Source organism: Talaromyces proteolyticus (assembly GCF_021365285.1).
Source record: "Talaromyces proteolyticus strain PMI_201 chromosome Unknown BGW36scaffold_1, whole genome shotgun sequence".
Classification (NCBI taxonomy): Eukaryota; Fungi; Ascomycota; class Eurotiomycetes; order Eurotiales; family Trichocomaceae; genus Talaromyces; species Talaromyces proteolyticus.
The window spans coordinates 747,838-763,249 of record NW_025764277.1 but is presented as its reverse complement, the minus strand read 5'-3'; the positions used below and the strand labels follow the sequence as shown (position 1 = coordinate 763,249).

The following is a 15,412-nucleotide window of genomic DNA, read 5'->3' as shown; positions in this document are numbered from 1 at the left end:
CTTTAAGACGTTTCCAAGTAACCTTCCGGGCATCAATTGATAATGTCAGATATTATGTATTGTTAATTAATTATATCGTGCTTTTTCAATGCGTTTTTGTAAACATATCCATCTTAATGGATATATCTTGGCACCAGTTACGCATACGATTTATATACCTAACTAGGGTTAAGACAGAGAAGCTCAGACTGATAGAATCTGTACTGTAAATGAAGATGTAGAAATTCAGGACGTTGTGGTGACCCCGGACGGTATCAGAGTAGTATCCCCCATATTCTGCTATTCGAGGCCTCCAGGATCTAAATGATAAAAATAGAATGAGAGGCACTGATCTACGCCACTTCTGTGAATAGCATCGGTTTAGGGGAGGCAGGAGCACGATGGTAAATGAGGATGACTGCGTTCAACATATTTTTAGACAGGCTTTTCCAAATTCCTATGATACCCAGGAAAATGCATATGGTAAGACACTCACCGCTGGGGCTAATGTTCGAATATAGCACTAATTATTAGTGCAAGGCCATGCCTATAAAAGTAGCACTTACCGCTGCACTAGAAGACTCTAGGGCTTTCACACAGTCACTCTATGGATATATGAGACGCGCCAACAGGAGCTACAACTTCTATCTTTGGTAAGGAAACTCTATAGCCTTACTACTTCTAGTATAACGCTAGGTCTCGTATCTTCCAGAATTTAGCACTATATTCACTCTGAGAGACTCAGCCTACCATCTTTCGCACCCCAAGCTGATTCTTTACTCCAAAAACCCTCTCTGTGCGATTCCTGCTCTTTACCAAAGTAATCTGATACGCTGTTGCGCCACCATTTCGGGCCTGGATGGTTGCTGACGCCAAAAAGTACAGCCAAATGCGGTACCATCTTTCACCGTACTTAGCTACCACATCGCCCTTGTTGCTCTTCCAGATCCCGTACCAGCGCCAAATAGTGGCTGCATAGTGGACCCCGATGGTATCGACACTCTTGACTTCAAAGCCAGCATCTTCTACAAGGTTGATATACATACCCAGTGGCACCGACGCATCTGCCCCAGGGAAGATGTACTTGTTCATAAATAGTCCCCAGATCAAATCTTCAAATTGCCAGCGCTTACGCAGACCACCAATCTGCAGAAAAAAGACCCCTTGGTCTTCCAAAAGGTCGTACATCTGCTTCAGAAATGCTGGTAACCTACGGATGCCCACATGTTCTGCCATTTCAAGACAGACGATTTTGTCGAAGCGAGATGACGGCGGAATGTCGCGATAATCGAGACAGAGTATGCGGCTCTGATCTGATGGTATTCCATGTTTCTCCAGGCGCTCTGATGCTGCAGCGGCACCATTGCGACTCAAGGTCACGCCGGTGACTCTCGCGCCATGTTCCACGCTCGCGAACGTACTGAAAGTTCCCCAGCCGCATCCTATATCCAACACGGTATTCCCTGGTAGTAGCCCGATTTTTTGACAAACGATAGTCATTTTGTTGTTCTGCAGCTCTTCAATTGACTCCACTCGATGTGGATCAGAGATTATTCCGGATGAAAATGTCATCGAGTCCCCCAGGCTGAAGTGATAGAAGTCGTTACCGCGGTCATAGACTTCATGTGTCTGTTTCCGATCTGAATCAATTACAGATGCCGACCACGTCAGCGTGAACATTTTCAATGGTCAATTCAAAATCGAAATCGAACATACCGCGACTTTTAGTGTGCAACAGAACATCAGGAACCATGGTGAAAAGAAAGAACTTGAACAATTCTGGTGTAAATTCAAAAGTTGCCCAATCATATCGCCGCTCAAGAGCTTCGTGACAGTCGACTTTGAAGTCCACCAGCTTGTCGAAATACATTTCCGTGAACTGAGCCATTGCAATCTTTCGATGGCCTCGATATCTCTCGCTGTCGGCGGGGTTTTTGAAATGCAAGTAATTTTCGATGGGTTTCTTGTCCGGATCAGGCGTAACTTGTCTGATCGGAATTCTGGAGGCAATAGTCCAAAAGAGAATCAATATAGGAATGCACAATACACATGTAAGCCCTAAAGCCATCCCTAGACCGCCTCCAAAGGCAAGCGTTAACCCAGCAGGAACTCCAACAAGGGCAAGTAACAAACGGTCGTAGCTAAACCGTTCGCACCCTGGCCCATCCACTGTCTGAACGGCATCGGGGACGGTGGGCTGTTATACTGTTAGCTTAGCTTCCTCGAGTTCGGAAAATTGACTTGGAGGATTGATGTGGCCACCGACCATTCTGACCAGGTGGTTGATGGTGTTTACAAATGCTTAGTGAAATAATGTAGTAACGCCTGAGAAAAGTTCCCAGGTTGTCACGATTCAGTATATTAGTATATGATCGACTATCAACGCTCTGCCTCTTCCTTAAATACGTTTTAATCCGGTCGTCTGGTACAGTGGGATGAATTAAGTTTGAGGATAACACTGAAAAGGCGGTAATTACAGTAAGCACTAAATATTTAACCAAACCGAAAACTGACAAAATCTCTTGTTATAATGTATAATTTCAGACTATCCTCAAACACATTTCATCCTACTGTAAGTACAGAGGTGCGCAACCAAAAGTGTCCGCACATGCTAAAAGACCAAGTGATATTGTATAGTAAGCAATAAAATACAATGAAAATAAAATAAAAAGTACAATCTGGCTCTAATTATAGTATCAAAGTAATTCTTCTATGTGTTTTGATTACTTTAATCCTACTAGTGTGAACACTAACAGTAGCGTCTGCGAACACTTTTGGGGCGCACTACGGAGTGGTATATAATTACGCTGTTTCCATCATCCGGCACTTGTTGCCAAGTGGGGTGTCATTGTCCAATTGCCTGTGCGAAATTGTAACTACTTAAGTCCCCATCAACGGTAGATTATTTATAATCCAACACCATGATAAGCACCATCAGCATGTGGTCTTCCTTAGTGCCTTTCTACGGCGGAATATATGGGTCTTATGGCCAACATTCATAATCTTACAATCTTACGGAGTACATATTGAAAAATGATAATATAGTGGTTTTATATCTTATTCCACGAGTCAACCGTGCACCTGTGTATTGCATATAAAATGGCCATTTTCAGCATCTGAGGATCACACTATAATTCTTAATATCTTGGTAGTAAAGATTCTATAAGATATATATAAAAGGTTTAGTCTTGGTTTATATGGAATTATGTCGAGATCCTATAATGTTAAAAATAGCCATTTTATATGCAATACACGGGTGTGCGGTTGACTCGTGGAATACGTTAATAAAGCTAATTTATGTAAGATAGAGCGCCACGTAGCGTTTTTATAAGGGTTAATTTTTATGAAGTAGGGCGTTGCGCAGCGCCCCCTTCGCCTCCTGAGGGCCCGAGACCATGCCGCATAACAATTGAAGCACCGGTGCGTATTACCTTTCTGCGAGCCTCTTGATGGCCGGCCTCAGTGCGAAGATGGCACATTTCTGTATTTAGCTTCAGAGAGTCTTGGCATAGCGACAGGCAAAGGATGTTGCTAAAACCTGACTAGAAATCTTGATCCAACAAACAAACAAACATCATATAAATCTGTCTTGTCATATCTAAATGAGCGCTGCTATATAAACGCTGCACAGTATTCTGTCATATAAAAATACTATATATTACTTTTCAAAATGTGGAAATATTGAATTACGCGTGCTAATAAAACTTAGTAATTAGTGGATTTCGAATTCTTGGCCTTAAAAGGCAAGTAGTTCGCCGTCTAGGGGAAATTCAAACACCTAAATTAGTACCTTGGTGCTTCTCCTAGTGCCTTCCTTGTTATCTGTGAGGCCCCACGGCGTTATACAGTCTTGTAACACCATAGCACACCATTGATGATCATAAAAGGCTTTACAGAGCTGTTTAACGGAATAACTATACCGGCTATATGTAAAGCCCGGAGTCCCTCGGCCGTTCCGGTGTGATACAGGCTCAACCTTAGGTATTAGAAATGAGTCTAAAGTCAAGTATGAAATAGAATAATAATGCGAAGTATATTAATTGATTATAGTTGATATCATCGGTGTCAGAACTATCTTTTATAGTGTTGAATAGTGCGGATGTTCAGTAAACTCCCGAACTCCGTCGTCATGTTAAATACGTGCGATATATCGAAGAATTAAGACCATCCCTTGGATATAGCGGGTCGTGATAAAATAAGCCTTTTAATTGTCCTTCAAGCCGATCAAGGTTGATGTGTTCATCCGATGAAATTGCAAAATGCGCCGCTGTCGTCTTTACTTATTGCCGTTGGCGCTTTTCACCTGAGCAAGGCGTTCCTCGTCCGGTTTTTTATTCCTTTGGCGGTCTTCCATCTTGAGCGACTGAAGCCCAGTCTTGTGTTCTGTATGTTCCTTAGCTAACGTAGTTTGCTTGATCCAGAGGCTAATAGCCAAGCCGGTAAAGCTGACGCAAGCGTACAGAATAAACATTTTTTGAAGCGCATTCCAGTATGCCGTCCTAACCGTCTGGATTTGATCCATAGGAAGGTCGTTAATCTTCTGGATGCTGGCGGAAGCTTCCTGGCCGCTGAATTCCTCGGCCAGCTGCTGGCCTAAGACGGACGCTAGGTGGTCTCGCTGTGAGGCCATGACATTGTTGAAAACGACGCCGCCAATGGTGACGGAGATGGACGTGCCGATTTGACGAGCGAAGGAGAAGCTGGAGGTCGCGACGCCAATATCACGAGGTTCAATATTTGTCTGGATGGCAATGAGAGGCGCCTGGAAGTTGGGAGCAGACCCGATTCCGGCAATAATCTGGAATAGGATAATTCTGTCCCAGTGCGGCTCAACGTCAAGATAGGTCAAGAGACCTAGGCCGATGGTCATGACGAACAGACCAATGACAATGGGCAAGCGAAAGTTGCCAGTCTTCTTGATTAAGACACCGGCGCCTATCGAGGCTAGGGATGAGGATATGACGTATGGCAGCAGATACACTCCGGACATGAGAGAATCAGCTCCAAGCACAGACTGGAAATACATCGGCAGCCAGTAGGTTCCACCCAGGAAAGCCATGGCGTGCATAACGCTCAAGCTGTAAGCGGAGATACTATTTCTATAGTAGAAAATTCGGGGAGGAATGACGGGGTACTTCGCAAATTTGGACTCGTAGAAGCAGAAAATTGCAATGGTAATGGCGCCAAAAACGAGAAGGCAGATGATAGTGGCGGATTTCCAAGCATACTGAATACCACCAAACTGAAGGCCTATGAGAATCATGAGTGTTCCGCCAACGACAAGCAGGTTGCCAATCCAATCGATGGCAGCAAGACCCTGTCTGATGGGCGTGCGAGGATTGTGGAGCTTGAGGAAGAAGGTCAAAGTCGCCAGAGCCACGCCGCCAAAGGGAAGGTTGATGTAGAAGCACCAACGCCAAGAGACCCTGCTAGTGAAGATGCCACCGATGACAGGTCCCAGGGCTGAGGCCATGGCCCAAACCATGCCGAGCATACCAAAATACATGCCGCGCTTGTGCAGGGGGAAGAGATCAGAGACGCAAATGTTGGGCAGCAGAATGGTACCGCCGCCACCAACACCCTGGATAGCCCTGGCAGTAATGAGCATAGTCATGCTCTGGCTAATGGCGCAAAGAAGTGAACCAAACAAGAATACACTGACCGTGACAAGCAAGGTTTGCTTGCGACCGAAGATGTCTGAAATCTTTCCCCAGACTGGCACGACGGCGGCGTTTCCAAGCAGATACGCACTGCCGACCCAAATATAGCCGATACTAGAGTTAAAATGGGTGACAATGGTCGGAACGGCAGTAGTTATAATGGTCGTGTCGAGAGCAGAAAGGAAGAGGGAAACTGAGAGCGCGCCCATGATTAGGGTCGTCTCGAGTTTCGTTCTGCCATTTTTAGGCAAACTGTCGCTCTCTGTGGGCTCATTTGTACTCGTCTGATCGCCATTGGCAATTTCAGGGTGAGAGATTGTGTGTTGAGTATTGTCAACAAAGGCGCCTTGTATAGAATCTTGTCTTTGGGTGTTGGGTGTTGGGCTGCTGGAATTCACGGACTGGGCCGTGAATTCAGTCGTAGCCGGCATAGCTTCTGCGTACTCTGAATGGGGGGTATTTTGCTACTAGATCGAGGTATCACGAATAGCTGCTGGTGTGAGACCGTTTTCCTGCTGTTTTCGGAAAGTTTGGTACTCCTCTGTCGTGTGTTTTGAGCCATACGAAACCTCCGAACTGGAAATGCAATGCAATCGTTTGTTGCTGTTGGTAGAACTACGGGGCCGGAAATACGCTGAATTATAGTATACTCGCAACTTTTACATACGTGTATTAGCCGTATCCTAATGTCGGAATATTTCAAAATGCTGGCACTAACAGTTTTAGGATAGGTTCAACACACCCAAAATTACGGCAGGGAACACGAAATCAACAACGACGTGTAACATTCAGGAATTCTGCTGTCTAACTAATTGATAACGAATAGTAGTGTAAATTCGCATATAAATACGTCTAGATAGATGAGTTCTTTGCAATAAGTTCATTTTTTTTTGCTGAGTAATCTAAACACAGATGAAGACATTAAACCCTTCTATAAAGGACTAGCCAATACTAAATTAGGCTAAATAATAGTTCAGTAATTTTTTACAGCAATCTATTTAGAGACCGGTCTGCCCACTTAGCCCTCTTAGCGAGTATGTACATATATTAGTTCAAGACTACGACGGAAACACACTCTTACGTTACGTTGCAACTATTTGCCAAAACGAGACGGATGCCAATATTTCAAGACGTCGTAACATCTCCATAAGGAATAATAATAGGCAAACAGCTCTCCAAGTTGCGGCCGAGCACGAGCTGTTCACGTGCTTCTTGACGCTGGCGCTGATAGAGATGCACGAACGAAGCTGAGAACCCCTCTCCATATGGCAGCTGTTAAGGGACATCTAAACGTCGTACACTACCTACTGCGTCAGGGAGCGAGTCATGATGCTTTAAACCGATTTGGAGATACGCCGTCGTTTGATGCGGCAGAAAGAGGAAATCCTACTGTTATCCAAGCTCTGATCCACGACCTGCGAGGCCCACTAAATGGTATCATATGAAAAGGGGATGTGTCGTAAGTGTTACGCCAAAATGTAGTTCGATCAAATTCTTTAGATGAGAATTCCTATTCTCTCAATTTTGATAGGTTTTGATTTGAATAATCCAACTTATTATTTTGTTCAGTTGATACAGTCTCTTATGTCCTTTTCATTAGATATTTTGTAGGGGGATGAGAAAAATTAGGGAATAACCTTGTAAAGAGGGGTTGAAAGGAAATTTGTATGCAAAATCAATTTTTCCAAGGTGTCCAGTTTCTTATATCCAGGAGTTGCCTATGGCAGGGGTTGTTTTAGATGGGTTTGACTTTATTCAAACTTTTGTCATATTTTTCTTCTTTTTTCCTTTTGCCATTTAGTTATGTACATGTGCTCTAATAATATATACACACACTCACTTCATATACTGTACAGTGTATGCGCCAAAAAAGAGAAAAGAGAAGAAAAGCGAAATGAGGGCAACAATAAATCAACGTTGTTTGAAAGGAATACAATACAAGATGTAATCCAACCAGAAAGAAATTATTATTAATCCTCGATCTCGCTTTTTCTCATCGTCATCAAAATCTTCTTCGTTAAAATGGTGGAAGAGATGTATTTGTGAAGTGAAAAACGTATTATGATGATATCAATTCTTTCGTGTTTCGTGGATCCCATTAATAAAACGAAGAAGGAAAGTAAGTCCAAACCCCGTCATGAGAATAATAGATAACACCTAGCCAATGCTGTAGTATTGGATTCGTATATCATAGTAATAAGCATAATGCCTTCGTTAACAATACTATATATTTTGGATGCGCCTGTCGGAAAGTTCACATGAATAAGAGTAAGCGAAGAGTGTTGAGATATGATTGTGCAGAATTTTGGAAGTGGGCTTGAGGTCACGTTCCTCGAGCTTGATTGTATTTATGCTAGATCCTCGAAGGTCAATTATAGACGATCTATCGGTTCTTATTTTTCTTGAGATGTCGTGGTCTATTGGTTAAACCAGCCACCGTGCTCCCAATTGCCCGGGACATAGGTCAGGGCATCTCGTTCTTGTTGTTCTCCTTGAAGACCGCACAGAAGAGAATTAACACGTTTGAAGTCAATCGGTTTCATGATGTATCCATCAAACCCAGTATCAATGTACTTCTGAGCGTCTCTCTCAACGAGAGACGCCGAAACTGCAAATATGGGAACTCGACCAAATGGCTTCGCCTTCTCGGACATGGTGCTTTCGGAAGACTTTTGTTCGAATTCTCGGATCATCTTGGTTGCACCCATCCCATCCACAATAGGCATCTACGGGAGATATAGGTTAGTTAGAATACCACCAAATTCTCACATTAAGACTTACCTGAATGTCCATCAGTACCACATCGTACTGCTTCGGGTTCGCCTTGTAAGCAGTAACACACTCTTCTCCATTGACAGTCAAGTATACCGAATGCCCCAATCGCTGGAATCGCTTCTGTATAATCTTACTATTCACCGGATCATCTTCAGCAATAAGCACATGCAACTTCACGAATTGAAACATATCCGATCCAGTTCCAACCGGGGATGTGAGCTCAGTAATAGAGCCCTCTGATAGGACTGCATTAGACTCGGCTCTGTCTCGAGTAGCAATCCGTTTAGGGGACGCAGGTCTCTCGACTTGCGTTTCATCAACTCGCAATGCACTTATCGGAACCCCTGAATCGGTGACTGGCTCTTGTCCTGGTATAGGAGGAGAACCAAGGGAAATCCTATGACGCAAATCTGGGCTGGGAAGACTGATTGGGCCAGAATTTTTGCGGCTTTCAGGACTAGCGATTGCTAATGTAGACATGTCAAAACTGCGAGATTTACTGAAGCTGCTTTCGGGGCTGCTGTGTTTACTCCTGCGAGGCTCAGATGATTCGGGTTTGCTAACCAACGCGGGCTCCTGAATGGCACTGATGAGGCGATCGGCCTCGCTTCGACCACTTCGCGAGCTGCCCATGCTGCCGCCGCTTCGGTTACTTTCAGCGCTGTATCTTCGCGTGTTGGCCTTTGGTCGTACGTTGCTATCGACTAATAGAACCTCACCCTTCGTCACCGGTGGTGTAGATGGTAGGCCAGAGTCCTCCTGTTCTATACGGTCCTGTGTGTGTTCATCCGAAGGCACAGGGAACTTCAGCATCATTTTAAATCGACTGCCTGCGCCCTCCTCAGATTTTACGCTCAATTGCCCGTGCATATTGCGTATGATTCTAGCAACCAATGCCAATCCAAGACCCAAAACACGTTTCTCACCACCTTCGGGTGAATCTTCAGCGCTGTCTTTCTCATAATAATAACTCTCGTCTTCGGATGACACCTGCTCGAAATTTCGAAATAGATTGTCAATGGTAGCCTGGGACATGCCGGATCCAGTGTCGTGGACAGTTACTTCAACATCCGCGAAAGTTTTTTCCTGGTCGTCGATAGGTTGTGCGCTCTGCACTGGGGAGCGCCACATTTCGACCGATACAGAGCCTGACTCGGTATGTTGAATAGCATTAGAGATGAGGTTTACAATCACTTGACGAATACGGCGCTGATCGCCGAATACCGATTTGGGCACACCAGGATATACCTTAACATTGTAAGTAATATTCTTGCGCTTTGCCTCGCAATCAAACATATCTGTTGCTTCCGTGAAAGTAGCAGTCAGGTCAAAAATCTCATCTTTGATGAGATTCTGGCCCTTTTCAGTGTTCGTCAGATCTAGTAAATCATTAAGGACATAGATCAATGACTTGGAAGCCGAATGAGATCTGGCAAGATTGTCGCGTGTTTCGGAATCCAAGCTTCCTTCTAACGCGATTTCAAGATGATTGATTATCGCATTTAATGGTGTTCGCACTTCGTGTGCTGAGTTGGCTAGTAGCAATTTCGTGAGCTGAGTGTTCTGCATGGCAGCCTCTTTTTGACGCCACACTTCAATGAATTTTCCATACACAAGACATAGAACTGCTGCAGTTTCCACATCGGTCTCTGTCCACTCTCGTGAACGACTCATCACCGTTTCACGCCAGGTTTGAAAACTTTGCCTAGGCTCGAGATAGCCCGAAGTTCCTGACCTCATTTTCTTCTCGTAAGGGTTGCCTGCCCATTTAATCTCGGTTAATTGACCGCGTCTGAAGAAAACAATAAAATCTTTGCCGCCTGCAGAGAGTGGGACATAAAGAAGGCCTGAAATATGCTTGAATCCTGGGGGATACCGTAGGTCCGGGAAATCCCTGTTCACGTCGTGTGATGCCATGACAGAACTTAACTGGCGCACTTTCAAATATTCGAGCAAAGCTAAAACTTCATGAGAGTGAGTAAGACGACCCAGTATCTTGGTCTCGTCGCGGATAGAAAGTGCGCCGTAATCGGCATCAAAGAGTTTCAACAAGTCGTCGGAAGAAGCAATAATGTATCCTGATGGATTTGTTTCGGTAGGGATAGTGTTGATTAACTTGCGGGCCTGAAGGCGAGAAGTATAAGATAATCTTTCGATATTGCGAGAGACCGTGTCGCCAATCAAACGACACATTTTGCGCACAGGAAACGATACTCGCATGCCAGAAGCGCCGTACGAGTGACAAGTTATCAACCCCCATAGTTCGTTGAAGGCGACTATGCTGGTTGACATAGAAGCACGTACGTCCATGTGACTTAGGTATTTAATATGAATGGGAGACATGGCTCGTAAATAGGCATGGGTCATATCCAACGGAGTTTCAAGATCTTTCACAGTCCGACAGACAAGCCGCGAAGTAACCAAGTCTCGGTCATATAAAAGCCTAACCTTGTTAATTTTGTATAGCTCACGTGCTTGTTTTGGGATATCCGACGCAGGGAAATGAAGTCCCTTGTATAGATCTTTGGTAGCCTTCGTGTCCACCAACTCAGCAACAACCATGCCATTCCAGCTGCTATCAAACTGGTAGATCATGATCCGATGAAAGCCAGTCAACTCCTTAACCAGTCCCGCTGCAGTGTTTAAGAGCAAATCGAGTGTGGAAGCTGCCGACAGCTGTTCTTGAATTTGAGTCAAGATGTTAAAAACCTTCATCGCTGCGGCTTCGCCTTTCCCTCTACGAGCATTGCGCAGCACACGCAGAGGGCGGCTCATGTTGATTGTGCTAGCTGCTAATTCCTCTGGTGATGGGTCGATTCCCAGAGTATCAGACGGCGCATCAGGAGTGGTTTGCCCGGAAACGTTCAATGGATTGACGAGGTCGTCCTCGAACTCAAATTCACAGATGATCAAGTTTTTATTGGCGTCATTGACATGCATGGCACACCAAAATTTCTTCATCTCTCCAGCAGGGTTGGCGATAGATAATATAAAAACTTCCGGTCCATGTACGCGTGGATCACATGCTTCATCTCGAATAAAGTCAATATGGTCTAAAATATTATCTTCTTGCTCCTCTGACAGAATATCGGTGAAACTTCCCAAGGCAAAAAGCTGTTTGGGTGTATAACCGATCAATGACGCAGAATTTTCACTAGCAACACGAACAACCAATTTCCCTTCAGATTCCTCCTCGAGAGCAATTAAGGCTCCAAAACTTTGTACTGCGCCAGGAATATGAATTGGTTCATCTTCACAATATTGAAAATTAGCACCATCTCGTCCTGTGATGATAGCATGGCCTGCTTCGGTCACAACGTGTTGAAATCGAGAGGTCACAAGATCGAGCTCGTCTTGTGCTTGTGTGGTACTGCGCGGGGGGTCTTGACTGGCCACAGGAACACCGCCGTCCGCACTCGATGTGAAACTGGCCCCGTCGCTAGAAAGATGCCCCGGGATGTTATCCAGAGCTGGGTGCTTTGCCGTTAACCCAGACGCCTTTTCCTCCGTTATATTCGTAGCTACCTCTTGCTCTGAGGCATTCCTCAACGGATGAGAGACATCCGATGTAGTCCGTGCAAGCCCTTCATCGTCCTTCTGAGACTGGTGTATCTGACTCCACACTGTTTCATCAATCGAGTATTCCCGCGAGTCTTCCCTTTTTGGAGAGAAAGCACGACTTGAATGTTGTGGGGGATTATGTGATTGCGGTGGAGGCGACTGTGAAGTCGAGCGATTCGAGACGGTTGGATCAACGGAAATGACCGATCGGATGGGGAAGACTCGGTCGGGGGTGTCGAGGCTCAGACGGGAGAACTTGGGCTTCGCGCTGGTAGGAGAAGATTGAGGTGAAGCGGAAGCTTGTTGGTCCGCGTCTTCCGTAGCAGGGTTCACTGGCGATGGCGTGTCGCCCGGAGGTGTGGGAGACGCCATTGCTGCGATCTGGATGCTCAACTACCAAGAATGACCTCCAAAGAGAACGAGGTCGAGCACAAGGTCCGCAAAACCAGTCATGAGTATGTATGGAGGCGGGGTCTGGGGCCGTTGGATAATGGTCGGTTATCGAACTCTGCACAAGGAGCAGGGCATTCGAAGGTTCATGTATCAAAGAAAGTGCACAATAGATGCAGATAAGAAGGTGCTCCAAGTGAGTGATCTCGCATTCATCCCGCCAGCGGGTCGTTCCGCGAAAAGAAAGTGTGGTCTGCAAGACGACCGGAAAAGGTAATGCTAATTCTTGTGTTGCCGGAAAGCCCCTCACCTTGGGAGGAAATAATTACAGGCGTGAATAACGGCAAATTAAGAGGTGATGCGATCTGCTGAAAAGCGATGCGCCATGAGGAATCGATCGTTCAGAAATGATCCTGGATAATAGCGGTTTGACAGGAGGGAGGGGTGGTAGTAGAGAGTATCGCAGGAATAATAATTGGAGGTCCAGCTAGTGGGAGCGCAAGGTCCGGAGAGGGCAATCGTCGATTTCCACATCACGACGAATAATACGATTGCTAGCACTTACCAATGTGGCAAGCAGGGCACAGCCAGGCCGTTACTGTTAATCCACCTGCTTCCAACGGTGGCTTCAGTCGACATTTCTGACCCGCACTTGGGCTTTTCAAATTTTCTCCGACACACGTTGGAATGCCACCCTGGAATTACAATTCCTAGCACTATTATCGAAAATTTTATGATTTTAGCATAGAGTTAAACCCAGCAGTCGGAAATGTCAGGGCAGGATATTCAATATTATGATCAACAGCTTCTGTTGTACAAGGCATGCTCTTTGCTACTTCCCTTAGTCTCCTACATAGCAGGGTCTCTCACTCATAGCTGAACTCTTAACGCCGATAATGACGCCACGAGGCTCTCTCTTCTCGGCATTGGCTACAGATGGCACAAGACAATGCGATCACCTTGATCAGACGGTCTATCAACAAGGGGATTGCACTAAGCAGTTGAGGAATATGAGAGTAGGGACATCTGGACCCGCGGCGAAGGATTGGTCAGGCCATCCAATTAGTCCTGAAAAGGAAAGGTGCGCGCAAACGAAACCAAGATTGAGTGCCGCTACTAAGTGGGGGCTTATCCAGTTCCAGCCAATGGAGAACGTTCCGAGGAACTTGAGGTGTCCTTGGCGGAGGCGCAATCCGCCCTATCGCAGCCGCGTCCGCTGTCCGCTAGTCCCAGTTCTCCGGCTCCAATGGCTGTTTGCGGTCAGCGTGGCTGTCGGTCGCCCGAATGGGAATTATCTCCCCGCCCCAATCATATTAGCCGGAAACATTATTAGTAATTTAATATCCTAGTACTCAATAATATTGCTGCTGAATAGCGCGTATTGACATGGACGCGGCGCTGTCAGTGCTTGCCAGGAACCGTGTTAGTTGCTTCATTCATCTATAGTAGTTACGTGTTGCCTGCCCTAATCTACACAGAAATCAATCATATGATCAACCTGCACTTTTCAGTTGCGTGATATCTCTGCTTCTAACCATGGGGCAGTTCTCTATATTCTTCCATTATTCAGAACGACTGGTATCATAAGACTTGATTAATTCGCCGTACTTATACATATACAGTACAGAACCGCAAGAACCCTCTCCGAAAAAAATTCCCAACACCAGTAATGACCCGGCAGACCTGCTGCCGGGAGGGTCTGCATTATGATTACCCACGACGACCAAACCCAAAGAAACCGCCCCGTCCGCCCTTCGACGACGAACTCCCAGACCGAATACTACTGTCTATCGTAGATACCGTGACCTTCATATGATCCGTCGACGCCAGCTCAATGCCTCGTTCCAGATCAAACTCCTCGTTCCCACGTCTAGGCTCTCGTTGTCCCCATCCAACCATGTGTGGGTGATGCGCTTCATCGAAGCGTCGCGATGGGCCGTTGATATGTGCAGGTGCTGGCTCGGCTGTGTGGGATGTCTGGAGCTTGATCATTCCCCGTAGTGAACGATTCCGCCTTGGATAGTGGAAATTTCGGGGTGATCGCGTGTATTGAGCTGTTGAGGGGGGGTTCATAGCATCGGAAACATGGCTGGTAGATCGACGAAGGGCTTCTCGGACATTCCATTGTCCGCGCTTGGTGGTGAGGTAGAAAATGGAAGATACGACTGGACAAGGTGGGTAATTAGAATATGTAGTGAATAGATAGACGAGTAAGTGATTACACACCTGAAATAATGACAACCACGCCGACGATCACGGACAGAATGATGATCGGATACTTGAATTTGCTGTCGTCAGAGTCATTTTCTGACCCAGAATGTGATGTGCTTGTGCTATTCTGAGTAAGGGGGTCGTTGGAGTCGGGAGTTGCATTATCTTGTGCTTGCGACGATTGAGGTATTAGGAGAAGGATGACCAGAAACGCCCACTCCCATATCCATATTGGAAATCTCCGTGCAGGAAGAATCATCTCAACAGAAGGATTGATGCATGTATAAAGTCTTGTAGCGGACGTTGGAAATTGATATTAATACATTAAATTCATCGAAGAGGATGACTATGAAACGGCCAGCCGGTGACCAAGATGTGAAAAAAACGAGCGATGTAATTAATGATTTATCCTACAAAGGAAATAAGGGGAGAAAGAGAGAGCGATAAATAAGACTTGAATATGTTCACAGAGCATAGAAATAGGAGAAGCTTGGGGTTTGGCAAAAATGAAAATCAAGATACCACCCACACCATCTCTGCATTGACCTGAGTGTTAAAAAGAATAACACAGTCGTATTCCCCTGCTCTCCAAATGCCACCCTTTAAACGGCCATGCAGATGATTTTCGCGTGTGAACATCTAATCTCATGGCAGCGCACTACACCCATCCAAGCGACAAACCAGTCAAGGCTGCAGCTTGATCTGCAACACGAAACATATCAGCCACACCTCAAGGCCTGGCCTACTTTGGGACAATCTTTGTTACAGGAGGGGTTCTGTCCAATCAGCGGCCCAAAACGGCCTTTTGCCACTGCGCAGCCCTAAAGCATCATGTA

At 45.7% G+C, this 15,412-nt stretch overlaps 6 protein-coding genes across 6 annotated transcripts; 1 reads left to right on the top strand and 5 right to left on the bottom strand.

Annotated features, from left to right (window-relative positions):
- Positions 1–225: 225 nt before the first annotated feature.
- Positions 226–1,551, bottom strand: BGW36DRAFT_413044 (putative fatty acid methyltransferase; the record flags this gene model as incomplete). Its single annotated transcript, XM_046219230.1, has 2 exons — positions 226–279; positions 742–1,551. The coding sequence occupies 2 exons, from the start codon at positions 1,549–1,551 to the stop codon at positions 226–228; spliced, it is 864 nt and encodes a 287-aa protein (XP_046077560.1).
- Positions 1,421–2,176, bottom strand: BGW36DRAFT_366480 (uncharacterized protein). The gene is made up of 2 exons (XM_046214756.1): positions 2,086–2,176; positions 1,421–2,030 (listed from the first exon to the last, which is right to left on the bottom strand). Exon 2 carries the CDS (start codon positions 1,865–1,867, stop codon positions 1,625–1,627), a length of 243 nt encoding a protein of 80 aa, XP_046077559.1. The 5' UTR covers positions 1,868–2,030; positions 2,086–2,176; the 3' UTR covers positions 1,421–1,624.
- A 1,817-nt stretch (positions 2,177–3,993) lies between these two features.
- On the bottom strand, positions 3,994–6,237 carry BGW36DRAFT_366479 (major facilitator superfamily-domain-containing protein). The gene has a single exon (XM_046214755.1). It carries the CDS (start codon positions 6,068–6,070, stop codon positions 4,256–4,258), a length of 1,815 nt encoding a protein of 604 aa, XP_046077558.1. The 5' UTR covers positions 6,071–6,237; the 3' UTR covers positions 3,994–4,255.
- Positions 6,238–6,644: 407 nt separating this feature from the next.
- On the top strand, positions 6,645–7,367 carry BGW36DRAFT_366478 (uncharacterized protein). The gene has a single exon (XM_046214754.1). The coding sequence runs from the start codon at positions 6,905–6,907 to the stop codon at positions 7,082–7,084; it is 180 nt and encodes a 59-aa protein (XP_046077557.1). The 5' UTR covers positions 6,645–6,904; the 3' UTR covers positions 7,085–7,367.
- Positions 7,368–8,056: 689 nt separating this feature from the next.
- BGW36DRAFT_421519 (putative sensor histidine kinase/response regulator) lies at positions 8,057–12,347 on the bottom strand (the record flags this gene model as incomplete). Its single annotated transcript, XM_046219579.1, has 2 exons — positions 8,057–8,365; positions 8,421–12,347. The coding sequence occupies 2 exons, from the start codon at positions 12,345–12,347 to the stop codon at positions 8,057–8,059; spliced, it is 4,236 nt and encodes a 1,411-aa protein (XP_046077556.1).
- A 1,406-nt stretch (positions 12,348–13,753) lies between these two features.
- BGW36DRAFT_366474 (uncharacterized protein) lies at positions 13,754–15,266 on the bottom strand. The gene is made up of 2 exons (XM_046214753.1): positions 14,592–15,266; positions 13,754–14,530 (listed from the first exon to the last, which is right to left on the bottom strand). The coding sequence occupies exons 1-2, from the start codon at positions 14,833–14,835 to the stop codon at positions 14,076–14,078; spliced, it is 699 nt and encodes a 232-aa protein (XP_046077555.1). The 5' UTR covers positions 14,836–15,266; the 3' UTR covers positions 13,754–14,075.
- Positions 15,267–15,412: the final 146 nt, after the last annotated feature.